Source organism: Ornithodoros turicata, chromosome 1 (genome assembly GCF_037126465.1).
Source record: "Ornithodoros turicata isolate Travis chromosome 1, ASM3712646v1, whole genome shotgun sequence".
Taxonomy (NCBI): Eukaryota; Metazoa; Arthropoda; class Arachnida; order Ixodida; family Argasidae; genus Ornithodoros; species Ornithodoros turicata.
The window spans coordinates 41,500,434-41,526,200 of NC_088201.1; the positions used below are offsets into that span (position 1 = coordinate 41,500,434).

General features: G+C 42.0%; 2 protein-coding genes and 1 long non-coding RNA gene across 5 annotated transcripts; 2 read left to right on the forward strand and 1 right to left on the reverse strand.

The window, feature by feature from the left end:
- The first annotated feature begins 80 nt into the window (after positions 1 to 80).
- Positions 81 to 7,916, forward strand: LOC135378089 (uncharacterized). Its single transcript, XR_010418265.1, has 2 exons — positions 81 to 1,008; positions 3,204 to 7,916. It is a non-coding gene; the product is annotated as an uncharacterized LOC135378089 (long non-coding RNA).
- Positions 2,774 to 17,953, reverse strand: LOC135378086 (uncharacterized). Its single transcript, XM_064610946.1, has 8 exons — positions 17,758 to 17,953; positions 17,489 to 17,660; positions 10,183 to 10,315; positions 9,467 to 9,601; positions 6,487 to 6,601; positions 6,367 to 6,420; positions 3,202 to 3,273; positions 2,774 to 2,895 (listed from the first exon to the last, which is right to left on the reverse strand). The coding sequence occupies exons 1-8, from the start codon at positions 17,935 to 17,937 to the stop codon at positions 2,794 to 2,796; spliced, it is 963 nt and encodes a 320-aa protein (XP_064467016.1). The 5' UTR covers positions 17,938 to 17,953; the 3' UTR covers positions 2,774 to 2,793.
- Positions 17,926 to 25,087, forward strand: LOC135378087 (AKT-interacting protein-like). 3 transcript variants are annotated; one of them, XM_064610951.1, is made up of 9 exons: positions 17,961 to 18,179; positions 18,431 to 18,505; positions 18,691 to 18,861; positions 19,266 to 19,330; positions 19,439 to 19,539; positions 19,607 to 19,695; positions 21,354 to 21,452; positions 22,401 to 22,569; positions 24,353 to 25,087. In XM_064610951.1, the coding sequence occupies exons 3-9, from the start codon at positions 18,734 to 18,736 to the stop codon at positions 24,452 to 24,454; spliced, it is 753 nt and encodes a 250-aa protein (XP_064467021.1). In that variant the 5' UTR covers positions 17,961 to 18,179; positions 18,431 to 18,505; positions 18,691 to 18,733; the 3' UTR covers positions 24,455 to 25,087. The 3 variants fall into 3 exon arrangements, with proteins under 3 accessions (XP_064467017.1, XP_064467021.1, XP_064467020.1); XM_064610947.1 differs by lacking the exon at positions 18,431 to 18,505 and having other exon boundaries at positions 17,926 to 18,025; XM_064610950.1 differs by lacking the exon at positions 18,431 to 18,505 and having other exon boundaries at positions 17,965 to 18,179.
- The last annotated feature ends 680 nt before the right edge of the window (positions 25,088 to 25,767 follow it).

The following is a 25,767-nucleotide window of genomic DNA, read 5'->3' on the forward strand; positions in this document are numbered from 1 at the left end:
CCATGAAGGTACATCCTGTGCCAGTCCCCGTAGGTAGCTATCGAGATGAGAAATACATTGTTCAATTTACCTGCTAAGACTCTCCAAATATTGAGTGACACATTTGTTTTGCTTTCTGGGCCGATCCCAGGGGCTGAATGACATTCGTCAGAATAAAGGGCGGTCCTACGTAAAATTTCTTGGTGGTGGTACGTTTCGACGAGGTCTTCCCAATCGTCTTCGCAGCCGCGTCTTCAAGTTGTTCTATCAGTGTGTCGTAGTCATTGCACTGGGCAGTACACAGGCTCTTTTCGAGAGTATCTGCAAATTCTTGTAGTTTTTCTTCGTTTTGGGTCTTCCAGCGTTGAATTATCTTTTTTGGCTTTGGTTTAATTTGAATTGACGCAGTTCGGTGCTCTATTGCAATCGATAGTTTTATCAAGTTATGGTCGCTGTCACAGCTGTGTTCTTCTTCGTCGATTTCAAATGCCAACGTTGTCTGTTCACTATAGCACTTTTCATTTGCTAGCATATAGTCGATGGCGGATGTTTGGGATCCTCTTGACCATGTGACTGTACCCACAGAGAAAGGCTCCAGGTTTAGTATCAACATTGTTTTCCGCGTATGTACGTAAGTCATGGGCAGATTCGCGGCCGTCTAACTCTAAGCAATGGCAGTTGAAATCCCCCATTAGCCCGCTTCCACTCGCCGCTAGGGGACCAACTACTGCAAATGTTCAGAGATTCGCGTACTTTCCGGGGCCACGACTGCTCAAATGGAGTGACTGTGCAGGCACACACCACAATTACATGTTGCAATTGAATGCATATTCACTTGTGCCTTTTCAACTTTCCAGAAACCTTAAACTGCTGGGGTTCAAAGGAAAATATCGATCCATCGTGTGCTATTAAGAACATCTCAAATACTTTGTTGAATGATTCAAGATGTCCACAAGGCAGTCAAGCAAGGGACCAATCCAGAGGCGGAGAGTTTTCATTTTCCCAGGGGGGGCAAGGGCGCACCGCGAAGTAAGTACTCTGGCAGGGGGGGGGAGAGATATGTTTATGATATGATATTAAGAAAGAAAGGAAATGTAAGCCAGATGGATGTCGGCTTGTTATTCCAAAAAAAAAAGTGAAAGGGCGAAGACAAAAAAGGCAAAGAAAAGAAGAACGCAAAAGAAAACAAAAAGAAGGAAAGATAAGGAAAAGAAAAATGAAGAACACAAAACTAAGCTGTAGAATCACACACTCTGGTGGGATCCTATCCTATGATGTATGCAGAACTGGTATAGAAATAAGAGGAAGGAAGAACAGAAAAAAAAAAAAAAAAACAAGAAACAGAGAGAACGTAAACAGTGAACATGTGCACAACTGAAGGCAATACGCCTTTGAAAACCGAGTGCAAAAGGAACAAAATGCATTGAATCCTCGGTGTTTGACCCGAAATGCGCGCAATATATGACTATGGTCAATGAGGAGCAGCGGGAGTTGAACCCGTTCCCAACGGACATGCGTTCCGAAGACACTACCGTTACACCTCACTGGCAGCTGCTGGTACCTTCTCGACTGCTTCGTTTCATTGATCTGATTGCTTTGGGCGAAATTCAGGCTATGTGTTGTGTCATCCTCTGTGTTTCTTCGCCTCGCCTTCTACTGTGATAATGAGTATGGTGGGCGGACACATATTTTACAAATTGCAAGATGCATTTTGGGGGTTGGTGCCTCTTCGCTCTTTTGACCCGGGCACGCCGAGCCCGAAAGGTTGGTGTCAGTCTCTTAGCTGGACTTCCCGGGGAAGGCGGCGCCCCCCCCCCCCCCCAGTTCATGTTTGGGGGGGGGGGGGGCAAGGGCTCCCCCCCCTCTGTTCGATAACACAGTTCAACTGGTACCAGTTCAAAAAATTCTCGCCTGGGATGGTGGACCAACGGTGATGTGGAGCGTGAGCGGTACTTTTTATTAGCCGTATTCTTTTACTAACATTAGGTGCTAGGCTAACATTAGGCTAGGAAGCGCGTGGTCAAATGCGCTATCCGCCCGATTCAAAGGGTATGGCCCCTACCATCATCATCATCCTCATCATCTACAGGGTGTGTGCAGAAAAACATGACCCGCATTTAGGCACATAGTTTGTTGTCTACCTAACTAACGAACTTCCGGTGGCGCACGATGGCGCATTTATGCGTGCGAAACCTGCAGAAAAATTGTGGAAGCCATACTCAGCTTAAAAAATAAATGGAGCAACGAAAATGTCGGGCCTCCGTGCATCAGGATAGGGCAACATGGCGGACGTAGGAGAGTTGTGTTCAAGTACCGCTACGGGAGCTATCGGTGCATAAATCGAAACGATGTCCCACATGGATAGAATGGCGTAAATGCAGGCTAGCTGGTGGATAAATTCCATGATAGGCAAGCCTGAGCGATGGGCAAGACACGTAAACAAACACGAACACGAAGCCTTCGTGTTTGTTTACGTGTCTTGCCCATTGCTCAGGCTTGCCTATCATGGAATTTTCCCACATGGATGCTCATCGGCAGTACCCCTAGCGGTGCCTGCACATAACTCTCCTGAAACCGAAATGCATTACCATGCACTGTGATGACCGCCCTATTCTAATGCATGGAAGCCCATGTTTACGTGCTCTATTTTTTTACGCTGAATATGGCTTCCAGGATTTTTTTGTAGCTTTCGCACGCATAAATACGCTATCGTACGCCACCGGAAGTTCCTCGGCTAAGTAGACAACGAGTTACAGTAAAAATGCGGGTCACGTTTTTCTGCACACACCCTGTATATGGCAGAGAAGTAAAGGTTTATTCCACAACGTCCAGAGAAATTTTCCCTTGCAGTTCCTTCTCCAAGGTGTCTCGTTCAATCCTTTTCTGCTCAAGCATGTGTAATATGGTTGCTTCATCCTGTAAACAATTATGTTAAAAAGGAGTACATGGTGAGCAGACAGCATGATACAAAGTTGATTTGTAACATTTGCAATGGATTACTGTTTTCACCTGTTGTTACTATACAAGGCATAATTTTTTGGGTGTACCTCATTTCTGCAAATAAACTTAACTGAATCATTCAATGTTAGGCATTGGTTTCTCAATAAGCATACATAATTCCTATCAGAGCTCAGCAAACCAGTTTCATCTTGTATATGTGAAATATCAGTGTTGTATCTAATCACTCTACATACAATTGGAAATTTGATGTCACATACTTACAGGCTGCAAACCGTGATAGTGCTTCAATTGTTCTTGAAGAGCTTCCTGTTCCCTAAGAAGATCTTCCAAGTTCTGTAATAGAAGGTATGTAAATTGGCATGGTGGGACTCTCAGGTGTCCATGAATGGCATATGTCCGGATAATAGTACGCAAAAAATTGGAGAAAACAGCACAACACAGCAAATTTTGAGACCAGCGCAATTATCAATAAAGTATGCAGAACAAAGACCTCAGAACAGGCCCTCTGGACACAAGAATACGCAGGTCATGCTTGATCTAGTTGGAGGTATTCAAGATACATAAAATGGAGCACATGACCAAGTTGAGATGGCTGGTACACAAAAAAAGGCAGAAGGGTAATAAATAAATACAGTAAACATGTGGGTTAACAACTTTGTCAAAGAAATGGGTAAAAAACAACCACACAAACAAACTTGAGGTGATTGAAACTAAACACACATTCATAGAAAGACTGCAAGTCAAAATATGTGGAATCAACTTGTTTTCAGCCATATATTTCCCGGTCAACATACTGAAAGAACAATAACAGATTTAGATAAACAACAAGATAGGCAGTGATGTAAGGTACCATGAAAAATACTTCAAGTAAAGTACTAAGTACTTGCAGTAGTACAGTGGCGTCGCAAGGGTACGTGTCACCCAGTGCAGGAGCTCTTTGCGTCACCCCTCACCCCACCCCATGCCCCCATTAATGGATACCTTTCCGTACCAGGCGATTCACGATAAATAAACATATTACACCACACTCAGAAGAAAAAAAAAGTGCCTTGCAGAAGGCTCCGCATGTTGTTTTTGGCGTCATCGTGCCACAGAGAACGGGAGGAAGCGGCAGTATTGGTGCGGCGCGTCACCCCTTCCGTCGCTTCACTCGGTGCGGACCGCACCCCCCTAGTGACGCCACTGCAGTAGTATGTACTTTAAGTACAGTAAAAAGTAGTGAGAAGTGTACATGGAGTACTTATTAAGTACCCTAAAGTAAAACACATTTTTTATGTCACGCCTTTCAGCTTTCACACAGTCTAACGTGCACATATATTGAAATGCAAATCTCAGACAAACCACACACAGGAGCTACATGCATGAGCAAGCAACGTAAAGGAACATGTTGAGGCGTGCCACTTTATCGGCTCCGATCGGGTTGCAAACTGGCTATAACTAGGGCCTGACTTTTTCGGGTTTTATTTTTGGCCAAATTCGGGGGGTAAATATCGGGTGATATTTTTCATTTGAAAATTCGGGTGTATTCGGGTTAAATCCCGTTACGGCATATTCTGTCGTCAGGAATTCGGGTGATTTTTTTTTGTTTAATAAAAATTTGTCTTAACATGGAACTAATGTTTAGCAATGTTATCAAACTTTATTTTAATGCACGCTTATGAGTGTGCCACGCGACCCGGATGTTTTCGGGTAGAAGACACGTCTTTCCTTCATCGCCAACGGGAGAGGGGGAAGGAGCACAGTGCCGCCTCATGCGTCGAAGATGAGCTTTAACTTGCGGAAACAAAACAAAAACAAATGTATCGGGTGACTCTATCGGAACTGGCCTTATCTTGGGTTGCACTTTTTGTTTCCTTTTAATCTTTTTCCAGGACGCGAGAGGCGATAGTGTGCTCTTTCTCCCTCTCACATTGGGGGTGAAAGAAAGACGCGCAATGAACAAAATAAAGAAAAAAATGGCGTTCCTTCACGAATTTTTTGCGGGCGATCTATCGAACGGATTTTTGTTCTGAAAACGGCTACGATATCAGGTGACCGAAAGGAACAGATGTTCTCATTGAGACAACTTTGTAGCTTTTATAATTAAAAAGTTAATTAAGACATTGCCTTTGGACTTTGCTAATGCCCTGCTAGGGAGTGCCCTTTAGCATATGCTATATTGCAATTGATTTCATCTTGGAAAAAGTGTTATATATATTTTTAAAAAATCTGTTCACACTTAGCGTGGACACCCTGTATAATTTATATATACTTTGGAGCATTTTGGAGCAGAGAAATATGCATTTGGAGCGCTTTCGAGCACCCCCAAACATAATTTTCGGAGTACTTTGGTAGCAGTACTCTTATGCCTTATAGGTCCCGCCTTGCAGCTGCTGTGCGGAAATTGCTGTTTCAAATAAAATCGTGTGGAATTACACGTGGAGATGATTCCAAGCATTATGTTAACACGCATGTAGATATCTAATGACTTGACTTCGTGGGACGGTGTGCCGTGCAAGGAAGTTTTGTGTCAGCATTTGCTCATGTTTGGTTACAACCTGACCTTGACATTTGGAAAAACTTCATATCTCATAAACACCACTTCTAATCGCCACAGTGTGTTCATCTTCTAGTGCCTGTGCTCCCTATTGCACGACTAACACATCTCAAAGTTTTCAGTGTTAGATCACAAATAAATAACACAAATATAGCCAAGAAAATACAGCACCAGACACTCCCGGCGACTCAGCTTGGAGACCAAGCCATCTAGTACATGCTATTTTCTCAAAGCTGATGTCTGGCTTCCAGACAAAGCCTGACTTCATTCTCAATGTATTTTTTTTTTTCTTTGACTGTATCACACAAATGTTGTCCCAAAGGCTCCCAAGTACCCAAGTCAAACAAAGCCAGACTAGACAATTTTTCTCGCTTCTGTCAGTAACATTGGCATCTGCAGTGCTCTGACCAGTTCCTTCTGTAATGTGGAATTATGTACTTTTTAGCCTCTCCAGTGCTCGTCGAGCAGAAATGAATATTTTCTTCAAAGGCTTTGTTCCAGACCCCCATTTATCTAGACGAATTTGAAAATTCTCATTCTTCCGCTGTAGAGCACACAGGTACGTAACACCATTTTTGAAGCCTCAAGTTGAACACCCAACCCTCGTGAAGCTAGACGTGTGATTGATAACCATGTTAAAGCATTTTAAAAATGCAACATAAAAGTGGGACCAACTTTAACAGTGCTGAGCATACTTATCTAAAACTGTGAGAGTTATCTTGCAGTAGCTTCTTATTTTCTGTAAGAATGGATTCTCCACAAAGAAGACTTTACTACACAAAGAATGACTATAAGCAGTCATCACTGTATCAGCACCTCATCTAAAACAACATAAAAATTTAAAAGCTTTCTTGAGAATATATAACATTTGCATATGTGAGGTAGCTTACACGATGACAAGCAACTATTTCTTCATGGGTGAACGCTCCATCAACTTCTCTTTTCTGGAAACGAGGTGAATTACACTGCATAAAAATACTGCACATTTGAATGATGATGAATCAACATACATGTAGACGATCACGTTTCTTCTCATATTCCAGTTGCTTGGCGTGATAAAAGCGCATATTTTTCATGTGCTGCTGCTGCCTGGCCTCAAATTCCTTGTACTTGCAAGGTGCGGAGCTGGAAATGATGCATCAAAACTGTAAGCAGTGTACTACATCAGAAGCAAAGTGATCTTGGTCAACTTTAAATCAAGTCTCAGTCAAGTAAACTACAGCCAACAACTGACCTAGCAACATGCTTCTTTCTCACACTTTCAAGAGGAGCTTCTTTCTCACACTGTTCACTGGTGCTGGTGAAAATGATGGCTCTATCATTTTCATCAGCACCAGTGAACAGTGCGAGCTTTCAATAAGCACGTAAAGCTAGATGTGAGGGTCAAGATTGTCTCTGCTCTTTTAGCATTGTGCACAACACTCCTCTAAACCACGGTAAAAGTACAAGTGGAAGTACAAGTAGAGGTTCAAAGAAACGGCATATGTTGATACAAGAGCATGCGGCAATCATGCGAAATTCAGTGACAAGAGTCAGTGAGATTTCAGAGGCAGAGGCATGTCTTGTTCATTATGTGCAAGCCCCTCAAGTATGTGTTTTTTGGCATTTCTAGTATTTTGAAGTTTCACCAATAGGCCCGAAGAAATGCTTTGATTTGATTTGAAAGTTCCTGCGGCGCAAGGATAACGCACCGAAGGAATACAAGTGGTTCTTAACCGGGGTTCCGTAAACTTTTCCCTGAAGTTCCACATACTGCAGAGTTCCCGCAAGTGTAACAAAGTGCGTATCAAGGCTTGCCCAGGGCCAGACTTGGTATGCAATGAGCTTGGCCCGAGCAGCACAGCGATACGTTACTAAAGCTGAAATTAGATAATGAGGGACATGTAAGTTTTTGGTGGTCAGTGCCATTTGCACGCTTCTATCAACAAGCAGTGAATGCCCTCTTGACCTTTTCAACAGCCTATAGGTGTAAAATAACACTCTTCAGTATGATGTAAGTCAAAACCTGAAACCGAGTATAGAGAGAGGCTAGGTGTGGGAGATTATATGAGGCTCTGTGGAACTTCTTTTATTTTTTATTCTGTGTTAGTGCCGCGAAGCAACTGTGGCTATGAGCGGCATGTCGACAGATGGAGAGAGGACAGCAGGAAGGAGCGGGGGGACAAGGGGGTTAGTATGCGTCCTGGGCCGACTTCAAGGGTAACTGTGCCGACATTCGTCTGGAAAGTCTTCGGAAAACCCAGGGAAAACCTCGGACAGCACAGCCGGCGGTAGGATTCGAACCCACCACCTCCCAGTCTTCAGCACGACCTTGGACCCTGTGGGACTAATATGAAGCTAACACGAGGATGAATGTCAAGCAATGCAAACATCCCACTGACATCACTGTTGTCCACAGTATCCTGACTCTTGCATGAAAATAAATAATTTGGTATTTGCAGGAAGTTCCTCGACACTGTGCTGGCACGATCGTGGGTTTCCTCGAATAACGTATCGTGAAAAGCACAGTTTTATTGGATCCTGGGTTGTTATTTCTCGGAGGAGTACTATCAGAGGAGGGTAGCTAACAGAGAGCTCCAAAATGGAAGTATTTTACTGCCACATCACATGAAGACCCACCATTTAATGTCACCCATTTATGTTACAACGCTTACAAATGCGCAATGAATGTATCAAACTTGCTAAAAAAAAATGGAGCAGCAGACGTGATAATGTTACATAAAACATAATGTCCTCCTGTTAATCGGAAAGCCCTCCTCGAATGTTGCATACCTGTACACTGCGAATGAGGTCCTTACAAGGCCAAAACAGCTGTCGAGTCTTTCTATTGCAGCATTTGAGTTATAAATTTATACATTACAAAGCAGCCAGAGAACACAGACTTCTATTTTGCCCCAAAACATGAATTACATAATAGTAAAAAAATTGGAGACCACATCATAAAATACGCCACAATGTTACCTCCAAGTCCCTTGATGTGTGCTGAAATCTCAGCGCAGGGACATAATTTGTCTTGTGGCACACTACATGAAGCACTCAGTCTGGGTGTGATCTAGAGAACTGAGGGGCAGGTTCTCAAAGCTGTTGTTTCGCACAGAGTACGGAACAAGTAGCTCCAGTTGAGGGTGCCATTTTTAAAATCTAATTCAACATTACCCCTGACAAACCTCCCTAATGTCTTCCGGTGTTCCTACTGAATAACACTAGTTCCATATCTGCCAACATGAATGTGAAAAAGAACGTAAGCACAAAGAATTGTTTTTTCACATTGGCAAATGTGGGATAACTATAGAATCACTGGCAAACAGAGCAAGCAAAGTCATCAATGAAAGTGTCGAAACTGTAGGAAGATATCTCAGGTACTTCTGCAGCCAGGTGTTGTGAGGGTAATGGAGTGGGTAAATATTGGCCATATGATACCGAAGTGTGCATTTTTTGTCGCAGTTAAATACATAAACCACAATGCAGGACAATTTTGCAAAAATGCTGATGCATTCACATCCAAATGGATGTAATTTTGCAAAAACAACTTGCGCGAGGCACACCGACGAACCTGCAGGAGCATTACGTGCTCATTGTGGCTTGTCCTCATGTCATTCCTTCCACAAGTTCTCATACATTCGAGCTTGCTCGTGTTTTATGCTGTAGTTTGTATAATGTGCAAAAATACATGCTGAACGATAAATATATGCACGCATGGGCATGCTCATGTTCTACAACGAGATCCAGAATGCTGCATTATCTATGTGCTTCTAATATCCAGTCTTGTGCGTTGTAGAAATCTGGCCCTGTGTGTCCCGTGTTCTGGATGATTTTCTGGTACAGATCAGAGTAATACAGAAATTTCTAAAATAACGTTTGCTTCAGGGCATTCGAGCATGTATAGAGAAAGATCATGTAATCTGTAGGAGACCTGGGCAGTCTCTGCATACTGTTTATACCACACTCTACTTTGAAGGTTCCGTTGAAATCGGAAAGGAAGCAGCTTACTCTGCTACAGCTTGTAACTTCTTTCCTTGTGCCCCTAGTCTTTCTCGTAAGTCGCTTACTTCTTTCGTTTTAGCATCTACAAGGTCACGAATTTCAGACATTTGCTGCTGCAATTCTGTTACAGTCGAGCGGCAGCTGAAAAAGATAGAAGCAATAGAATCTATACGCAAGTATGAGTATGGCTCTAGAACACCCTGTAAGGGAGCATCAATTGATTCTTGTAGTTAGTGCTTTGTTACAGCAGCACAAACTAACCCCCCAGTCGAAAATCACAAGCTCGATCCAGTTAGGGATCATGCTGGTTCTGAATGGTTCTTGGGGGGTTTGAACTGGTCCTAGCTTACCACGGGAGACCAGCTGAGGTGGTTTAAGCAGGAAATCTGACCAGCTGAGATGGTTCCAGCAGAACTGGAGCCCATGTCCAATTGGCATAAGCTGGATAATATCCAGTTGAAAGGACTTCAGCAAAACTGGAGTCCACGTGCAATTGGTTCAAGCTGGATAATATCCAGTTGAAAGGGTTCCAGCAGAACTGGACTCCATGTACAACTGATTTAAGCCGGATATTATCCAGTTGAAAGGTTTTCAGCAGGATCCATCAGAGCTGGTCTATGCTGGGATTTCTTCCATAAGCCAGCTTAGATGGAACCACTTGAGTTTCCAAATGGTACCAGCTTGCGATTCTCGACTGGGCCAAGAATCGTTTCAGCAACTACCTTTCAAGTGACACATCATTGCTGCTTCCAAGGCATGCAACGCTCCCTAGAGCTTGAAGATGGCAACGCAAGCTTCTTGGCAAATATGAAGGCTTAATACCCGCAGAAGACAGATGGCCAGAGAGTACATCCACTGCAAATAGTCAACAGGGGCAACTCTGGTAAGACTGCTGACATGACTACTCAGGTGCCCTAACTACCAAAGTAGCACACCATACACAGCCTTGAAATTTTTTATTTATTTTATTTATTTATCAATACTGCCAGCTGCTTGTTAGCAGCCAAAGCAGGGGTGGGACATACATTGTAAAGCTTACAGCAACTAAAACGAGCACTGCAGTAAAAAAAAAACAAAAAAACAATAACCACCACCAACAAGAAGATACACTCAAAACATCAAAACAAGAATCTTTTGAGGAAAGTAATTACAGCTGATCACCAACGACAGCTAAAAATGCATTCACGGATGTTGCATGTACCGCGTCTGCAGGAAGACAGTTCCAGTCAGTTGTGGTCCGTGAAAAGAAACTATATTTAAAGGAGTCCGTCCTAGGAATTTCTGTTCTGAACTGCAAATGGTGTGATCGAGTTCGACAATGTGAAGCCCTTTCAACGTAATGGTCAATATTAATCTTGTATTTCCCTTGGACAAGCTCATAAAAAAATTTTAATCTATTAATCTTTCGTCTTCTAACCAATGAGTCGAGTCCAGCTAATTCGTACACATAGGTAATGGATGAGCTAGGGCTATATCGATTGTAAATGAATCGTAAGGCTCTCTTTTGGATGGCTTCGAGTTTATCAATATTAGTGGTAGTAAAAGGGTCCCATACGGGGGAAGCATACTCTAATATCGGTCGCACACAAGTTTTGTAAGCGGTTAGCTTTGTATCAGGGGTAGCGTGCTTTAAATTTCGTTTCAAGAACCACAACCTATGAGATGCCCTTCGACAAATTTTTTCGATATGGGAATTCCAGGTCAAATCATTCGTGATGTTAATCCCTAAATAGGTGTAGCTATTAACAAAATTGACAGCCCTGCCGTCGATTTCATACGTGTAACGTAAAGGATCACTCTGTCTTGACACAGGCATAACCGCACATTTTTGTACATTGAGGTCCATTTGCCAAGATGAACACCAACTACTTATAGCATTAAGAGCAGTGTTAAGAGCGTCCTGATCCCTCCGGCACGAAATACGAGAAAAAATAATCGTCTGCAAACATTGATACCTTCACCGAGATATCACGTACCATATCATTAATGAAGAGTAAGAACAGCAAAGGGCCGAGTACCGACCCCTGCGGCACTCCCGATGTAACTGGCACTAATCCAGACCTATCGCCCCGTACTTCAACATACTGTTGCCGTAAATTAAGATAGTCTGTCAGTCAACGTACAATGATTTCATTCTTGAGAATCTCTCTGAGCTTTATCAGAAGTTTTGCATGCGACACTTTGTCAAAGGCACGTGATAAATCTAAAAAGATAACATCCGTTTGACCTCTATTGTTGATAGAAATAGACAGATTGTGCACAAAATCTAAAAGCTGAGTTACGGTTGACAAACCTCTTCGGAACCCGTGTTGCCTTTCGGTAATGAAATTTATGTTGTCAAGGTAGTTTGCAATGTGTCCCACCAAAATATGTTCAAAAACCTTGCTGCAGTTACATAGCAGCGACACCGGGCGGTAATTTGAAACGTCAATGATACTCCCTTTCTTATGTACTGGCACCACCTTGGCCACCTTCCACTGTCGCGGTACCAAGCCACTATTCAATGATTTCTTAAAAATTACTAAAAGATATTTACTAATCCACTCCGCGTATCTTCGCAGGAATAATATTGGGTATACCATCTGGTCCGGTGGCCTTTTTTACATCAAGTCTGAGTAAAAGGTTTAATATACCCTCTTCACTTACTTCCAAGTCTGGAATTCCAGATAGATGCGACGGCGGATAATGAGGGAGTATACCGTTTTCTAATGTGAACATCGTGGAGAAATAACCATTAAACGCCTCAGCCATTTCCCTACCATTACTAACAACTTTTCCGTCGACCACAAGGTTGTCGATCGCCTTATTTGCAGGGGAAATGTGACGCCAAAACTTGGGTGGATTCTCCTTCATAAATTTATGCAAAGTTACATTATGAAAATCGTATTTAGCTTGTCGCATTTTAGTTCTAAATTCCAAGACCAGGCTTCTTATGTTCTCCGTTGAATTCAGACGTTTATTAAGCCGCAACCTCTTGATCTTTCTTTTTAAATGAATAAGTTCTCTCTTCCAGAATCATAAACATACGTCTTCCCATTTAAGAAAAGCTTATCAAACCGAAGCTTGAATGGCAATGCTTGTTGCTTCGCGTACGATAACAAATTCCTGCGAGCATCCCGAACCGACTGTGAATAGTCCGCAGAGACTCTAAACATGGATTCCTTTAGCATATACGCTCTGCTGTTCACTTCTTCTTTCTTTTTGAAAGACAAAAATTTGACAATAATCGGTCTTGCATTTGTCGCGCTATACTTCCCGATACGATGGGCACGTTCCACGTCTCCAGAATCAACAGTTACGCCCAACTTATAAACTTATATAATGTATACTTAATAGCTAATAATATATAACTAATATATTATATATATATGTATATATATATATAATATAGTAACTAATATAATATATACTTAAACTTATATAACTTACGCCCAACCAATAAGACCACATCATTGAAAGGCCGTGGTAACTCCAGTGGGGGGAAGACCCCCCACACATAAACGACAACGCTTATCAGTAGAGATCCATGTCTTTTGATCTTTCTTAATTCTCACTGTATTTCTAGACTGTTTCTCTGAGAGTTGCCAGGAATAGCAGATTTCACATAATGTGACAGTGTTCACACAAACATTTGACACACTTTGTTTTACTTTAACGCAGAGGTCTCAAGCAAGGTCAAGACCTATTCCGTGGCCCAAAGGCCCTTGACCAGAAACAGAACAAAGCACACTCCTAAACAAAAAAGAAAAATATGATTTCAGAATAAAACCTGATTTTCCGGCATTGTTTTTGGCCTTCTCCAGTGTAGTGCTGCCCCTGTCTGTGTTGGGCAGAACATAAGCATGTGAGCACTTCTTGTGGCTCATGAACCTCAACAAATTACGGACACCTACAACCTAGCCTTCTCATGCACTTTGCTGAACTACCACTGTAACTACTGTGAGGATTAGGATGGGCATATCTAAATTCTTACATAAGGTAAATAGTGACACACTAGCAAAGTAGAGTTGGTACAATTATATACACCATCGTAATTCAGGAGTCATATTAAAGCAACAAACCCCAAGCCATCCATTGTCAATGTCAGCTAGCTGTTTCTCACAGTTTTCTATTTCTTTTTCCAAGTTGATATGTGAGCAAAGGCAACAATACCATTTGTAAATAGGAGATAATTTCATCATTTGTGAAGAACTACGAATTTTTCTCAAATCATTTTTCATATTTACAGTATCCAATTTGGAAAGGCAGCTTATTTATTTGTATGTTATTTATACGTCATGTGAAGCGTCTCAGTAATGAGTTCTGCACACACAGTGCAGCTCCGCAATAACTACACCGCTCCTGTTTTTTGTGTATATTTTTATATTACGGCATATGGTACTTTAGGCATTTATTATATCAGTCGTTTCTTTTCTGTGTGGCCCTCCTTGATGTGGTCTTAGGTCAATGCTGCCACTGACTCGATTTGAGTTTGAGGCTCCTGCTTTAACGTAAAACCTACATTTTGACTGCATAATAATGCAGCACGATTGTGTCTCAGATAGACAGTACTATGCGCATCAAAAATACTGCTGCAGTCGAGTCAGATATGAAAAATGTTACACTTTACACAGCCAACAGGCTAGAGATATCGCTATTCAAGTAAGGGTGCAGTGTTAGGTGCAGTCGAAAAACACCGAACCCTGTGTTTAACACCTGCATGGTCCGTAACCAGCTGTTGGTATTCATGCACTGATATTCAATGCTTCATACTTGTCTGCATTTGTTTGGCCGCTTTTGCCTTTCTGAAAAGCTCCATAATGTCAATAATGATGGCATGCACAACCCCTGAAATGTGAAAAAGAATTTTCTCTCTGCAAAAGGACCGATCAAAAAATGCTTTGTAAATCTGTCACAGAAACCTTTTCTGCTCCAGATTACAAATGTGATGCAGCTCCTCTGCCAGACAGATAGCAAAGACCACTGGTTACGCATGTTTTTCATTGCGTCTCAGATTCCCATAAGTTTGGAACAATACCACAAACTGTGCACTGCTTTAGCCCACGTGCACTGAGTAAAAATTTGATATCAGCAAGATACACATGCAATATTTACGTACATGTTGACATCTCAGCCGACTGTAAAATGATGCTCATTAAGTTTTTTTGGTGCACTTTCTCATTTTCATTTCTTCTGTTTCCCTGAATAGGGTTTGAACCATGATAAAAGCATTGGGCAATGCATAACCACATGTGCACCAGATGTTCTATATTCTCAAAGTTTTTCTATTTTCTCTTCAGCACATGAACTACATCTGTTCTCTTTTTGCTTTGAGGTCACTGAAACCAAAAGGACTTGTGAGACAAATGTGTGAAAAATATACGTGTGACAATAGCTATACCAATTCATTTATCTTATGTAGTCTGCTGAATCAACAATTTGGAAATATTGCATTTTTCATCCACGCATAATTTTGAAACTGTTCACTCCATAAAACAATTTATTTGAATGATAATTAGGGGGGGGAGTTTCATCACATGGGACAATACCCTACCCTACCGAGCATGAAACAATGGTAAGCTCGGAATCGATACAGCCAGCTAGCCCAAGCAGAACAGCACTTTGGTGCAAGAGGAGGATGCACTTCAGTGCACTTAGGAAGTGCGGAGGAACATTAGAAATACAGTTCAGCTGGAAATTTGCTTTTTAAGGAACATGTCCTTTTTACTAGGCGACAATTTTCCCATAGAGTAACACAAACCTCGCTTTCTCAAGATGATGCTCTGCGATTCCTTTGGTACAGTTTTACACCGGCAGGAGGTCATCCCCCAATGGGAATTTGCCGACTACCGATGATCGGCCGACCATCGGCAGTCGGTCGGCAAACGTTTTCATCAGCCAAGAATGATTGAAACAAGTATGGACCAATATGTCACTAACAGAGTATGTTGGTCAATGGACGTTGGACCCAGAGCACGCCCTGACACCTTGCTGACGTGTTGTTAAAGCCTTGGCATGCATCGTGTGGCCAACATCGGGTGGTCATTGCGAAGATATTCACCGAAAAGAACGCACAGCCGCTCTTTTTTCGGTAATAGCAATACACATCACAAGATTTAAACCGTATCCCCTTCTCTACCCAAGTGGAAAGTGCCGACTGCCAACCACCGGCCAGTGGTCGGTTTTTGGTTGGCATGCGACTTAGTCGGCCACTGCACCTTGGACCAACATTGGTATGATGTCGCTCACAGTTGTTGGCGAAGGACGTTGTGTGGCGATTTGCGGGCGGGCTATTGAGAGTTTTGCACAATATAGGCGGGACAATGTCGGCCCTGCACTGCAAACAAACCTGAAAGCAATGCAGCTGCTACTCGAAACAAAAACTAAAAAAAGAAGACTGTTTGACGGTTGACAAAAATATCGAATGACAGTTGGCCCACGACTCTTTTGGCAAGCCAACGTTGGCGCAATGTTGTATAGTGATAGGCAGAGCGAGGTTTTGCAAGCCGTCAGCCAGGGGGCAGATCTATACCAAGAACAAGCTTGTTGGCCAAGCACTTGCCAAGCACGGCTAGGTTGGCCAACCAAACTCTTGCCAAGCTTGGTCCAATCTCGGTATGTTTCCTTGGGTAGAGGGAAACGCGGAATGGTGTAGCACTGCGTAAGTTCAACTTTCGATTGGCCCAGTGATTGTCTCAAACCAAAAGCGGTAAGAATAAGAAACGTTATCTTCATTGTAAGATAATATGACCAGCAAATTCCTCATTTCCTCACCCTTCATTTTGACTGACGCGAACAGGACTCTCAAATTTGTGGAAGCTTGCGAGACAACCTATGTATTGTATCTAGGAAGGGAGTTGCCTCAGGACAGAAGCCGCCGATATTTCGAACAGAGACTGTTCTTCTGGGCACCGTCCTCATCATTGGCATGGTATTTAAAGGGTTAGGTGTGACGTGTTTAAAGGTTCATGCGAATTGTGGGTCAACAGCCCGGAGGGAAGAACGGTTCCGTACGGGCTTCTACGGCCGGAGTGAATGGCTGCTTTGTTAGAGTGTGGAGGGGATTATGTGAATGTAGTGATCTAGGCTACAGACCGGTTACAGAAAAATGGAAGGTTCACGAACACGTGGACGAAACGGGACAACAGGCAAGAATTGGCAAGCATAGCGAAAGATAAGGAGGTTAGTGGTTACGTGGGGAAACATGTTGGGCTGTTGGGCATGTCCGGGCTGTTGACCCACAATTCGCATGAACCTTTAAACACGTCACACCTAACCCTTTAAATACCATGCCAATGATGAGGACGGTGCCCAGAAGAAGAACAGTCTCTGTTCGAAATATCGGCGGCTTCTGTCCTGAGGCAACTCCCTTCCTACATCTCTACCGGTTCGCTGGATTTCTACCCATCTATGTATTGTATCTGTTTTTCCTCAGGAAAGAAATGCTTACGCTTGTCTAATCCTAGAGTTGGCAATTGCTTTTCGTTGTGAACCGTTTGATTCTAGTGGCCTCGGGCATATTGCGAGCGTTTATGGTTCTCCCGCTCTCTATTTTTTGCACTTTGAAATGCCGTGTCCATTGTGGGAAATTTATGTGCTTTAAAATGGGGTGCTCACTGTTTGTTGTGGGAAATACGAGCAACAAATAAAACATGATAAATCATTACCCTACGCCACGAGACAATTGAGTATGAATAACATCCATCCAACGTCGGGCCTACTGCTCTATGACTGTGGGACCATGGTGGGCCCATCAATAAAGATAGACTGCTGGCTAGGGCGAAGCCAGGGCAACCCCGAGCTACCCAATCTGGCTTTTATGCTGACACTACCTTGGCCCTATGTCGTTTAGGTCGGCCATGTACGTTGGCCCAACCTCCAGCAGATTAAGTTGGGCCGCGTTAGGCCAATGTCAATCCCCGACCTTGGCCCGGTCACTTTTACGTGGGTCCTGCCGATAACTTTTAGTCTGATATCGTGGGCCGACATTGTTTTTCGCCTTGGGAAGTAGTGTGGACACACATTGTTTTAATATATACCCATACTAACCTTCTTGGTTGACCACATTTGTCACTTCTTTATTACGTAAAATTTCTTCTTTAGCTTCACGGTCCCGCTCTTTGTTCATTTCCATCAACTTGGAAAGCACCCTGATTGAAGTCTCGTCGTTCTCATACACTTGCACATCATCACCAAGTAAGCTGAATAACCACTCTTCTAACTGCCAAAGGAAGGAAATGAACGCACACTTTTCACACATTTTGTCAACGTTGTCAATGTTCACACAGAACATGTATATTTTCAAATGTCATACTTACAGCTTTGGATTTTTCTACTGGTGATGATGTAATTCCATCCGAGTGATTTTCCATTTTGGAGTTCCGCTCCTGATTTAACTGATTTATTCCCTTGTTTTTCCTTACTTCTGCTTCTATATTTCGCGTTCTACTATGCGCGTGAACCGTGCGCGTGCACCACGTGAACCACGGAGCGCGCATGGCATGAACTCAACTTCCGGTCCTAATCGGCCTCGCCTCGTCTCGTCTCGTGTATGGGGCCATGAATGGGCTATCCATGTGTTGTTAGGTGATGGTGATGCGCTTTGGTTTAATTAATTGTAATTGTAAACAGGTACCACATGTCTGTCATATGATTGTGTGATGCATAGCATCGGACAGGCACTGATGTGGTTACTGATGCTGATGTCATCTGAGGCTTCACGATAAAAAAATTTCACTCGGTCAGTATACAGTACATATGTGTGTAGGATGTCACTATGTAATACTTTTCATATACTAATTGACTGATCACAGTCGGGTACTGACTGCACATTACCACAAGCAAAACAGTCTGAGGTGGTTATAGCGTAGCGAGCTGGAAACACCTCTGACCCAATTTTGTGTGTTATGCTATGAACGATTCATAATCATATTGTGGTACCTTTTGTTGTCAAAAGTAATCGTAATGTGGGACGTATCCTATCCACCACAGTTGTAACGTGTCCCTTCAGTTGAAACGCACGCATGCAAATTGCAGTCGGCTACAAAAAGAGTGGGGAGTGGTGGAGTGAGTATGTCATTGCCCATCCGCTCGAGCACATAACGTTAACTACACGAACGATACTACAGCAATGTTCGTGTCAAAGTTAGCTGCAGTTGAAATAGAAACAGGCCACTGGTTGTTCAAGCAACTGTAGGCAACTTTAGTAACGTATACATATGCATTCACAGGGTAATTCATTTTCTTTTTAGCACGAGTAGTTTCAACAAACACTTATTGAGATATTTCCAAGAGATGCCTCCTCCATTGCCAGAGAGGGGTTGCAATCCCAGAGGTCATTCTGTACAGATGCTGGAGCGCTCCCGTCACTTGGCACATGCATATGGACCCATCTTCTTGGAGTACTCCTTGATGTCAGAATAGTAAGTGCTTAACTTTTATGATGTTGCCAGAAATTACTATTCTAAACAACAAACAAACAACACATAACAAATAAACAAAGAAGGTAATACATATTTTCTTCCATACAGTGATCAGTCTTCTTCACTTTTTGTCTCGAGCCCTCCATTCATTCACTGATGGAAATAAGCCCTGAACATTTCAAGCAAACATGCTTTTTATACCATATAAGTGAAGGACTTCTTTTGACATGAGGATGTCAATGACATCCCTAAGAGTTTCAGGCAGTTGCATTCACAAGATGTAGAAACATGTGCAATACTCTATATATCAGCAAGTGCTTTGCATTGTTTACTGTTACTCAAATCTTAAAGCTTCTGTCCCAGAGTGATGTGCAGTCTCCAAACTTTGTGGTTTACTTTTGCAGCTTGATTCTCCAGAAGCAGCAGATATCTGGTGTGTACGTAATGCCATCTTCCGGCTCAGCTCTGAGTATGTATCTTTTTATATTAACTTGACCTCAAGTACTTTCAAAAGCTTTACAGCAAATTAAATTTTTTGCCGTTATGCATTTATGTCTATCTATTTTACATTTTGCAGAGTGGTTTGGAGTTCTGTTCATACGCCAGGGCCTGTATCAGGGTGGTGTGTTTAGGTTTACTTTATACATCCCTGACAACTACCCCGATGGAGACTGTCCAGTAAGTCTAGTTTTTTCTGTAGTTTGTGGATACTTTCATTCCTGTGAAGTGACATTGCTCTTTCCAGATACTTGTGTTTGAGCCATCCGTTTTCCATCCGCTTATAAATCCAGAAACTGGCGAGCTAGACGTGAAAAGAAATTTTCAGAAGTGGAGGTATGTCACCATTAGATGTTATTGTGCCTTAAACTTCAAATGGCGGCGCACCTTTTTGATTGTTGTGTTATACTAGAAGTTTATATGCTGATGTAAATGTGTAAACCTTTCCTCCCAAAGAGTGTTATGAGTAGAGCGCGGATAAATAAGCACCTAAACTTCCGAAATATGCATGCAACTGTGCACCAAAAATCTTGGAAATATGCAGTAAAAACTGTGAATATGTGCAACGTTTTTCATCATTCGTGGTAAGAAGATGGTGCATCTAATGCACACTCGAAAAATGTAAGCATTTTGTGGGCATCACACCGTAAAATAAAGCCGCCTTCGTTCAGAAGCACACTACAAAAATGGTGTGCGCCACAGATATAAATCATGCAGCTGAAGAGGTTGTTTTTGGCACTGCCTCACAGTGCAGATTGAAATGTGAACGCCACCCACCTTCGTAACAGTAAAGAAAGTGGCGAAGGCGAAGTATGCTTTACAGGCCATACACGCACAGCGAATGCACTCCGACGCCATGCGAAGACGCAAACCTTGAGCGCCGCTGTAAGAAAATATCTCGAACATTGTGGGTAGTATACTTCAGTAGAGCAGCCAGGGTGGGGGCTGAAAACTACATCCCACCGAAACATCGAAAATATTCTATTCTGACTGAAATCTTTGAAATATTGCCCAAAGCCTTCGCAATGTCAGCAAAAACCCTTCATTTTAAAAAGAAGAGGAAGAAAGCTCTCGCACCTGGCCACTTTGGAATGTAGCAAAACATGCACTATGCGTGCAGTTTCGTGCGGAATATGCCTTAACATGCAAAACATGTATTTGTATGCACCATAGAACCCTTCTAATCTAGCCCAAACCATGACCAAAAGTGTTTTTTCATCATCCAGATATGAGACCATATCAAGAAAAAAAAAAGTAGTACATATTTGCATGGAAATCTGTGCTCTAGTTATGAGCATACGCACTAGACTTACGATGCTGTGGTTACAGGGTTACACAAAAGTCAGGTTTGTAATGCAAGGAAGTGTCTCAGTTACATCTTATTTGTGGAGATAGAAGTGGGGTCAGCTTTGGTATTGTTCTCGGCAAGCTAGAAACGAAAGCTAAATGTGGTGTGTCTGATGATGCATGTGCTTTAGGACTATGGCAAGACCATAGCTGTAACTTCAACTTGCATTATCACAATCAACTATGCTTATGGTTCCAGGTTAAGTGACAGAATTATTGAACTTCTTTTTCGTAGTTGTATTACTGAGTCTGTGAAAATACTGGCCTATTCAGGTAAATGGAGAAGCAAATTTGCTAAATATTTCTCACTATTATGTATGGGGCATGGCAGCACACCCAACATGTATCACTTTACGGCAGCCACTCAGTATGAGTGATGCTTTTTTCCTCACATATTTAACACGCCCCCTTTGTGGTGCTATTTTTTAAGTTAAAAAAGGCGTTAATTGTGTGAGTAAATATGGTGTGTGAAACCAAAATTTAGTGTTAGCTTTGGATATACTTTAGCTTTGGGGGGTACGAGGGGATGGCTGGGCCACTTTGTCATTAGACATTAATCATTTGAGACAGTGAGAAGCTTATGGTGAAACATGGAAGTAAGATTTAGTGCAGTACGTATACTGAAGTACTAAGACTTTGCATTTCAGGAGGAACGTAAACTTCCTGTGGCAGGTGCTTCTGTGTGCTAGACGAGCATTTTACAAGATTGAGACTCAGATGCCTCTTAATCAGGAGGCTGCTGCTCTGTAAGTTTGTTGCTGTGTTTTGACAAATTATTTCGATTGGTTAAAGAAAAAATAATTATCGTGCACTCTTTTGCCACTTTGTCTAAACGCCTTGAATGCAGAATGAGGGTTGTTCTGAAAGTTTATAAACAATAATACACAGTTAAGATTTGGTCAAAAAACATTTTAGTATATCTAAGCAGTATACGTTGTTAGGCTAGTTGGTGCATTGCAGTACAGAAGATAGCGCTAAGCACAGACAACCACAGAGTAGATGTAGACGGGACGAGCACTTACTTACAACTAACTTTAATTGACATCAGCCGAAGGTATGAAGGTTCAAAGAAGCAAAAGAGAATAACCGGTTCAGTCCGGTGTTTGCAATCAAGCAACAAGTAGTTCTGGTTTCGGCTCGTTTGCATAGCAATATTCAGGAATGTATATCTCAATGTACGTTTGCTTCTCAGTGTGTTTAATACGCACAATGGATTTGAATAATGACTGGCTCCAATTCTGCTATCTTGAATTTCCCAGAAAACATCTAATTATAAGTTAATTAATCAATTTTAGCTAGGTAGTTGTCCGGTGGTTGGACATTGTCCTACAGGATGTCCACCTGGCCATATAACCCACCTGTGAAAACAAAATTTATGTAGCTTTAATAGTTCTTTAATAAAAAATCTGTGCCAAATAATAAATAAGATACCCTGTCTACTTCCTCCACTTTCTGATCCCAACACCTACCTGAGCAGCTACCCTGGAAGATCCAGTGATGGTGGATTGCTGGGTACTGCTAAGGGCAAACTTCTTTTCCCCTTTAAGCTGTTAGCCTTTGTATCTGTGCCTCATAATGAATCGGGACACTCCATTCACACTGACGATACAGTATTGCCATTGCAGATTTCAATTAACCTGAAAATGGAACATGCAGTTCCAATAAAAGGGGCGAAAATTTTCTTTGCGTTGTAGGTATGACTATGACTTGGAGCAGTACAAGCTGGAAGTAGCCAAGAGCATTGCCTTTTGTGAGCAAAAGCTTTACGACAGACCAGCAACAGAAGACAAACATGCCTTCCACTTTTTACCGTGGGATGAAGATGTGAGGGATTGCGTTGCCCATAAACTTATCCTTGAACGGGTATGTAATGACAGGAGAGAAGGAAGGCTCCTGATAAAGTTTTTTCGGACTGATTCTCAACAGTGCGAAAGCTTACTCTGTCAAAACTTCTTTGCCAATGCTTACTCTGTCGACAAAGCTGAGAAAGGCTATTGGAAGGTAGTTTAGTATTCAGTAACAGTTCTTGGGGTCTACGGTTTACTTTGGAAGTGCCAAATAAATCAGAAATAAAATTTTTGGACATCCTGATACATTTGGAAAAACAAATTTTGCTGGGTGTATCGACAGGAAAAAAAAATCTTGCTTCCTTTCAAGTCAAACCATTCAAAAACTGTAAAATATCTGCCACCCTAGTAGGATCTATAAAACTTTCCTAAGCCAATCTTGTGAACACAAGATGATGGGAAGCTTGACACAACAAATGGAAAGATTTATAGAAGCAGTGTATCAGAAGTCGTTCACTTATGATACTTTAGTTTCATGGGGGGAGAGGAATATGTGAGTTAAAGAATTATTTAGTCATGGGTCTTCAGGGATCTAAACCAAGAGAACAAAAAATAAATGAAGACTATAAAAACATGTGCGTGATAGCATATGTACGTACGGCCTCTCACAGACTGAAAAAATATGGAAAAAAATTTGGAGTGCAAACCATTTTAAGGAAAGGTTCTTGTCTGGGTTCTTTAGCTAAAAAATTTACATGTACTTTAGTGGAAATGTCGGGTGCAAAAATTTAACTATCAAAACGCATTGTGGTGTGTAAAAAAGTGCCGTATGTAAAATACCTTTGTCTTATGGATGAGTGGAAGCGGAACAGACTTCATGTTGCATCAGTGTTAGATTAATGGAATGTGACAGGAGGAATAATGAATATAGTTGGCTTAGCGGTCATCAAAAAACACGTACAGGATGTCTACTGATAGGGGACAAAACAGAGGTCATTAAACGATGCCGAAGTAAAGGTGCTTTATTGTTCATAGAGGCTAGATAAGAAAACTGGGTGAAAAATGCGTAAGCATGGCCTTTATTTATTACTCAGATAAAATACACCAGTTTCTACAGAGTAAGCCAGAAAGACAGACAGGTGTGGAATGCTTGTGACCTATTACTTACTGACGGGATTGTTTAGGTTTTTAAAAGCTGTGATCATGCCAGTGTATCAGTTCTTGAGAGTGCAGTACTGTGTTTAGGTGTGTGTCTGACTGCGTCTCTGTGTAGTTTCAAGTTTGCACCAAACTATATAATTGCTTTTATAATGCATTACGAAAAAGCCCAGATGTGGACTAGATTACAAATTTCCCCAGTTAGTAAAGCTGGAACAAACTTGAAATGAAAACAGATATCGAACTTGGAATTAATTAGTGCAGGTCTTATGAGGCAGATGAATTTTAAGTTGCCATGGGTATTACTGTTTGCATGATCAGTAACGTGCGACGGGACACTTTGAAACACGAGCCATTAAAATATCTGTACGTATCAGGATGACATGCTTTCCGCATTTGTTTTGCCTCTTGCATGTCCAGATCTGCTATATCCTTAGTTTACTTTCATACTGCTGAACATCAACCATTTATGAAACATGGTGCATTAATTCTTAAACACTGAATGTGCACGCACACAAAAGCAGTAATTGTTGAGTAAAATTGATGAAGCTGCAACTTGAAGATGTTAGTTAAGATCCGAATGGTGGATTGTAATGTCTACCATAGACAAGTAGACCTAAAACTGGTGAGACAAGGCATTAGTGCTGTATTTCATTTGGAAAGGTAGTAGCAGTATGAAAACAAATATCTCTATTTTTCAGGAAAATACAGATGAAGAGAGAGAAGATAGTACTACAGGCAGCTCAGGTTTATCCTGGGTAAAGTTGGGCTCACTGCAAGTGTTCTCAAAAGCAGTCTCCTGATGTTCAGGTAGTAACAGAAGACCAACCGTCCAATACGATCCCTGTAATTGCCTCTTTCCATATTGTTTTACTGTCTGTAGCATGAGCATAATTCTATTACACCAACATCATTGTTTATGCACCTACTTAGGCTTTACGAGTCTCTGGCTCATGTAAGGTAATGTGTGAATAACAAGAGAGGGAAATATGCACTCATGCTTACTAGCGGATCTGTAATCTTTAAAAACCTGTATGTGGGGAACATTAACAAGATAACATACCATATTATGGTTCATTCCTCGGCATACCAGAATATGAGGATAACCAGCATGCTGGAGAAACCCATATTTTCCTGCAGGCTGAGATATGTGATCAGAGGTGCGATTTTAAAAATCTGTTCCACCTCGCAAAAGCGTGCATGCCGAGAAATACATGGTACACAGCCCAGGCCGGAAAACACAGTATAAATTCTATTTATCGAGTTGTAAATAAATCACTTGCTGGACGAGTTGAATTTGTTGTCTTGTCATGTGTCATTCACACTAGAACTTCTGTTATGCCTGCATTTATGCCACTCTGTTGTATTAAAGCTGCACCTTTTGGTTTGTTGCATTTGCTGTTCTGTGGAATAGCAATAAAGCCTAATTTGAGTAAGTTTGAATTATTCAATAAAGTAACTATAGGAAACTGGTTAGACAGGGTACTTTGTGCATTTGCAAAGCTTTTCAGCTGTTTTCTATCAGTGTTTCTTGGTTATTTGAGGTGTTAGGTGGTGAAGTCATAACTTTCTTTATTATGGGTATCAAGTGATAATCCCTGGCTTTGAGTCATGGCACAACCTTGATCATGGGTGAAGCCAGGGTGTTTGGTATGTGGATTAATTCTGCACACCAGAGGATTGTTTAATGTGTACAACAATTACAGCACATGGAAGCTTTAGCAACTACACTAGCTTTACCGTCACCAAGTTACTGGTGTTCTCGGCCTGCTTCAAACCCACAGCCAGGGGTACTTATAAACTTGCACAGTTAAGTGCCATGCACAAATTAAATATATTCCCCAGCGGTCTTGGACTGGGCATCCCACTTACTGTTAGTGGACCACCTTTTTTTAAAACCATTTCAGCGCCACAAACCTACTGCGGTTATGAGCGTGCACAGACATGGACAGATGCAGAGGGGACAGCAGGATGGAATAGAGGGTAAGGTAAGGTTAGTATGCATTGTGTGTCGACATCAGACTAGAAAGTCTACTGGAAAACTCCAGACAGCACAGCCGCTCGTAGGATTCAAACCCACCACCTCCCAGTCTTCAGCATGACCTGGCTGGCAGGT

What these genes read in the sequence shown, in the direction of transcription:
- LOC135378086 (XM_064610946.1), bottom strand. Translation starts at nt 17,937, where the DNA reads ATGCGCGCTCCGTGGTTCACGTGGTGCACGCGCACGGTTCACGCGCAT. An exon ending in AAGTTACAAGCTGTAGCAGA is followed by an intron (nt 6,602 to 9,466) that starts GTAAGCTGCTTC and finishes CATCATTTCCAG; the next exon opens with CTCCGCACCTTGCAAGTACA. An exon ending in ACTATCACGGTTTGCAGCCT is followed by an intron (nt 2,896 to 3,201) that starts GTAAGTATGTGA and finishes AATTGTTTACAG; the next exon opens with GATGAAGCAACCATATTACA.
- LOC135378087 (XM_064610947.1), top strand. Translation starts at nt 18,003, where the DNA reads ATGGGCTATCCATGTGTTGTTAG. An exon ending in TACTCCTTGATGTCAGAATA is followed by an intron (nt 18,862 to 19,265) that starts GTAAGTGCTTAA and finishes TTACTTTTGCAG; the next exon opens with CTTGATTCTCCAGAAGCAGC. An exon ending in ACCCCGATGGAGACTGTCCA is followed by an intron (nt 19,540 to 19,606) that starts GTAAGTCTAGTT and finishes TGCTCTTTCCAG; the next exon opens with ATACTTGTGTTTGAGCCATC.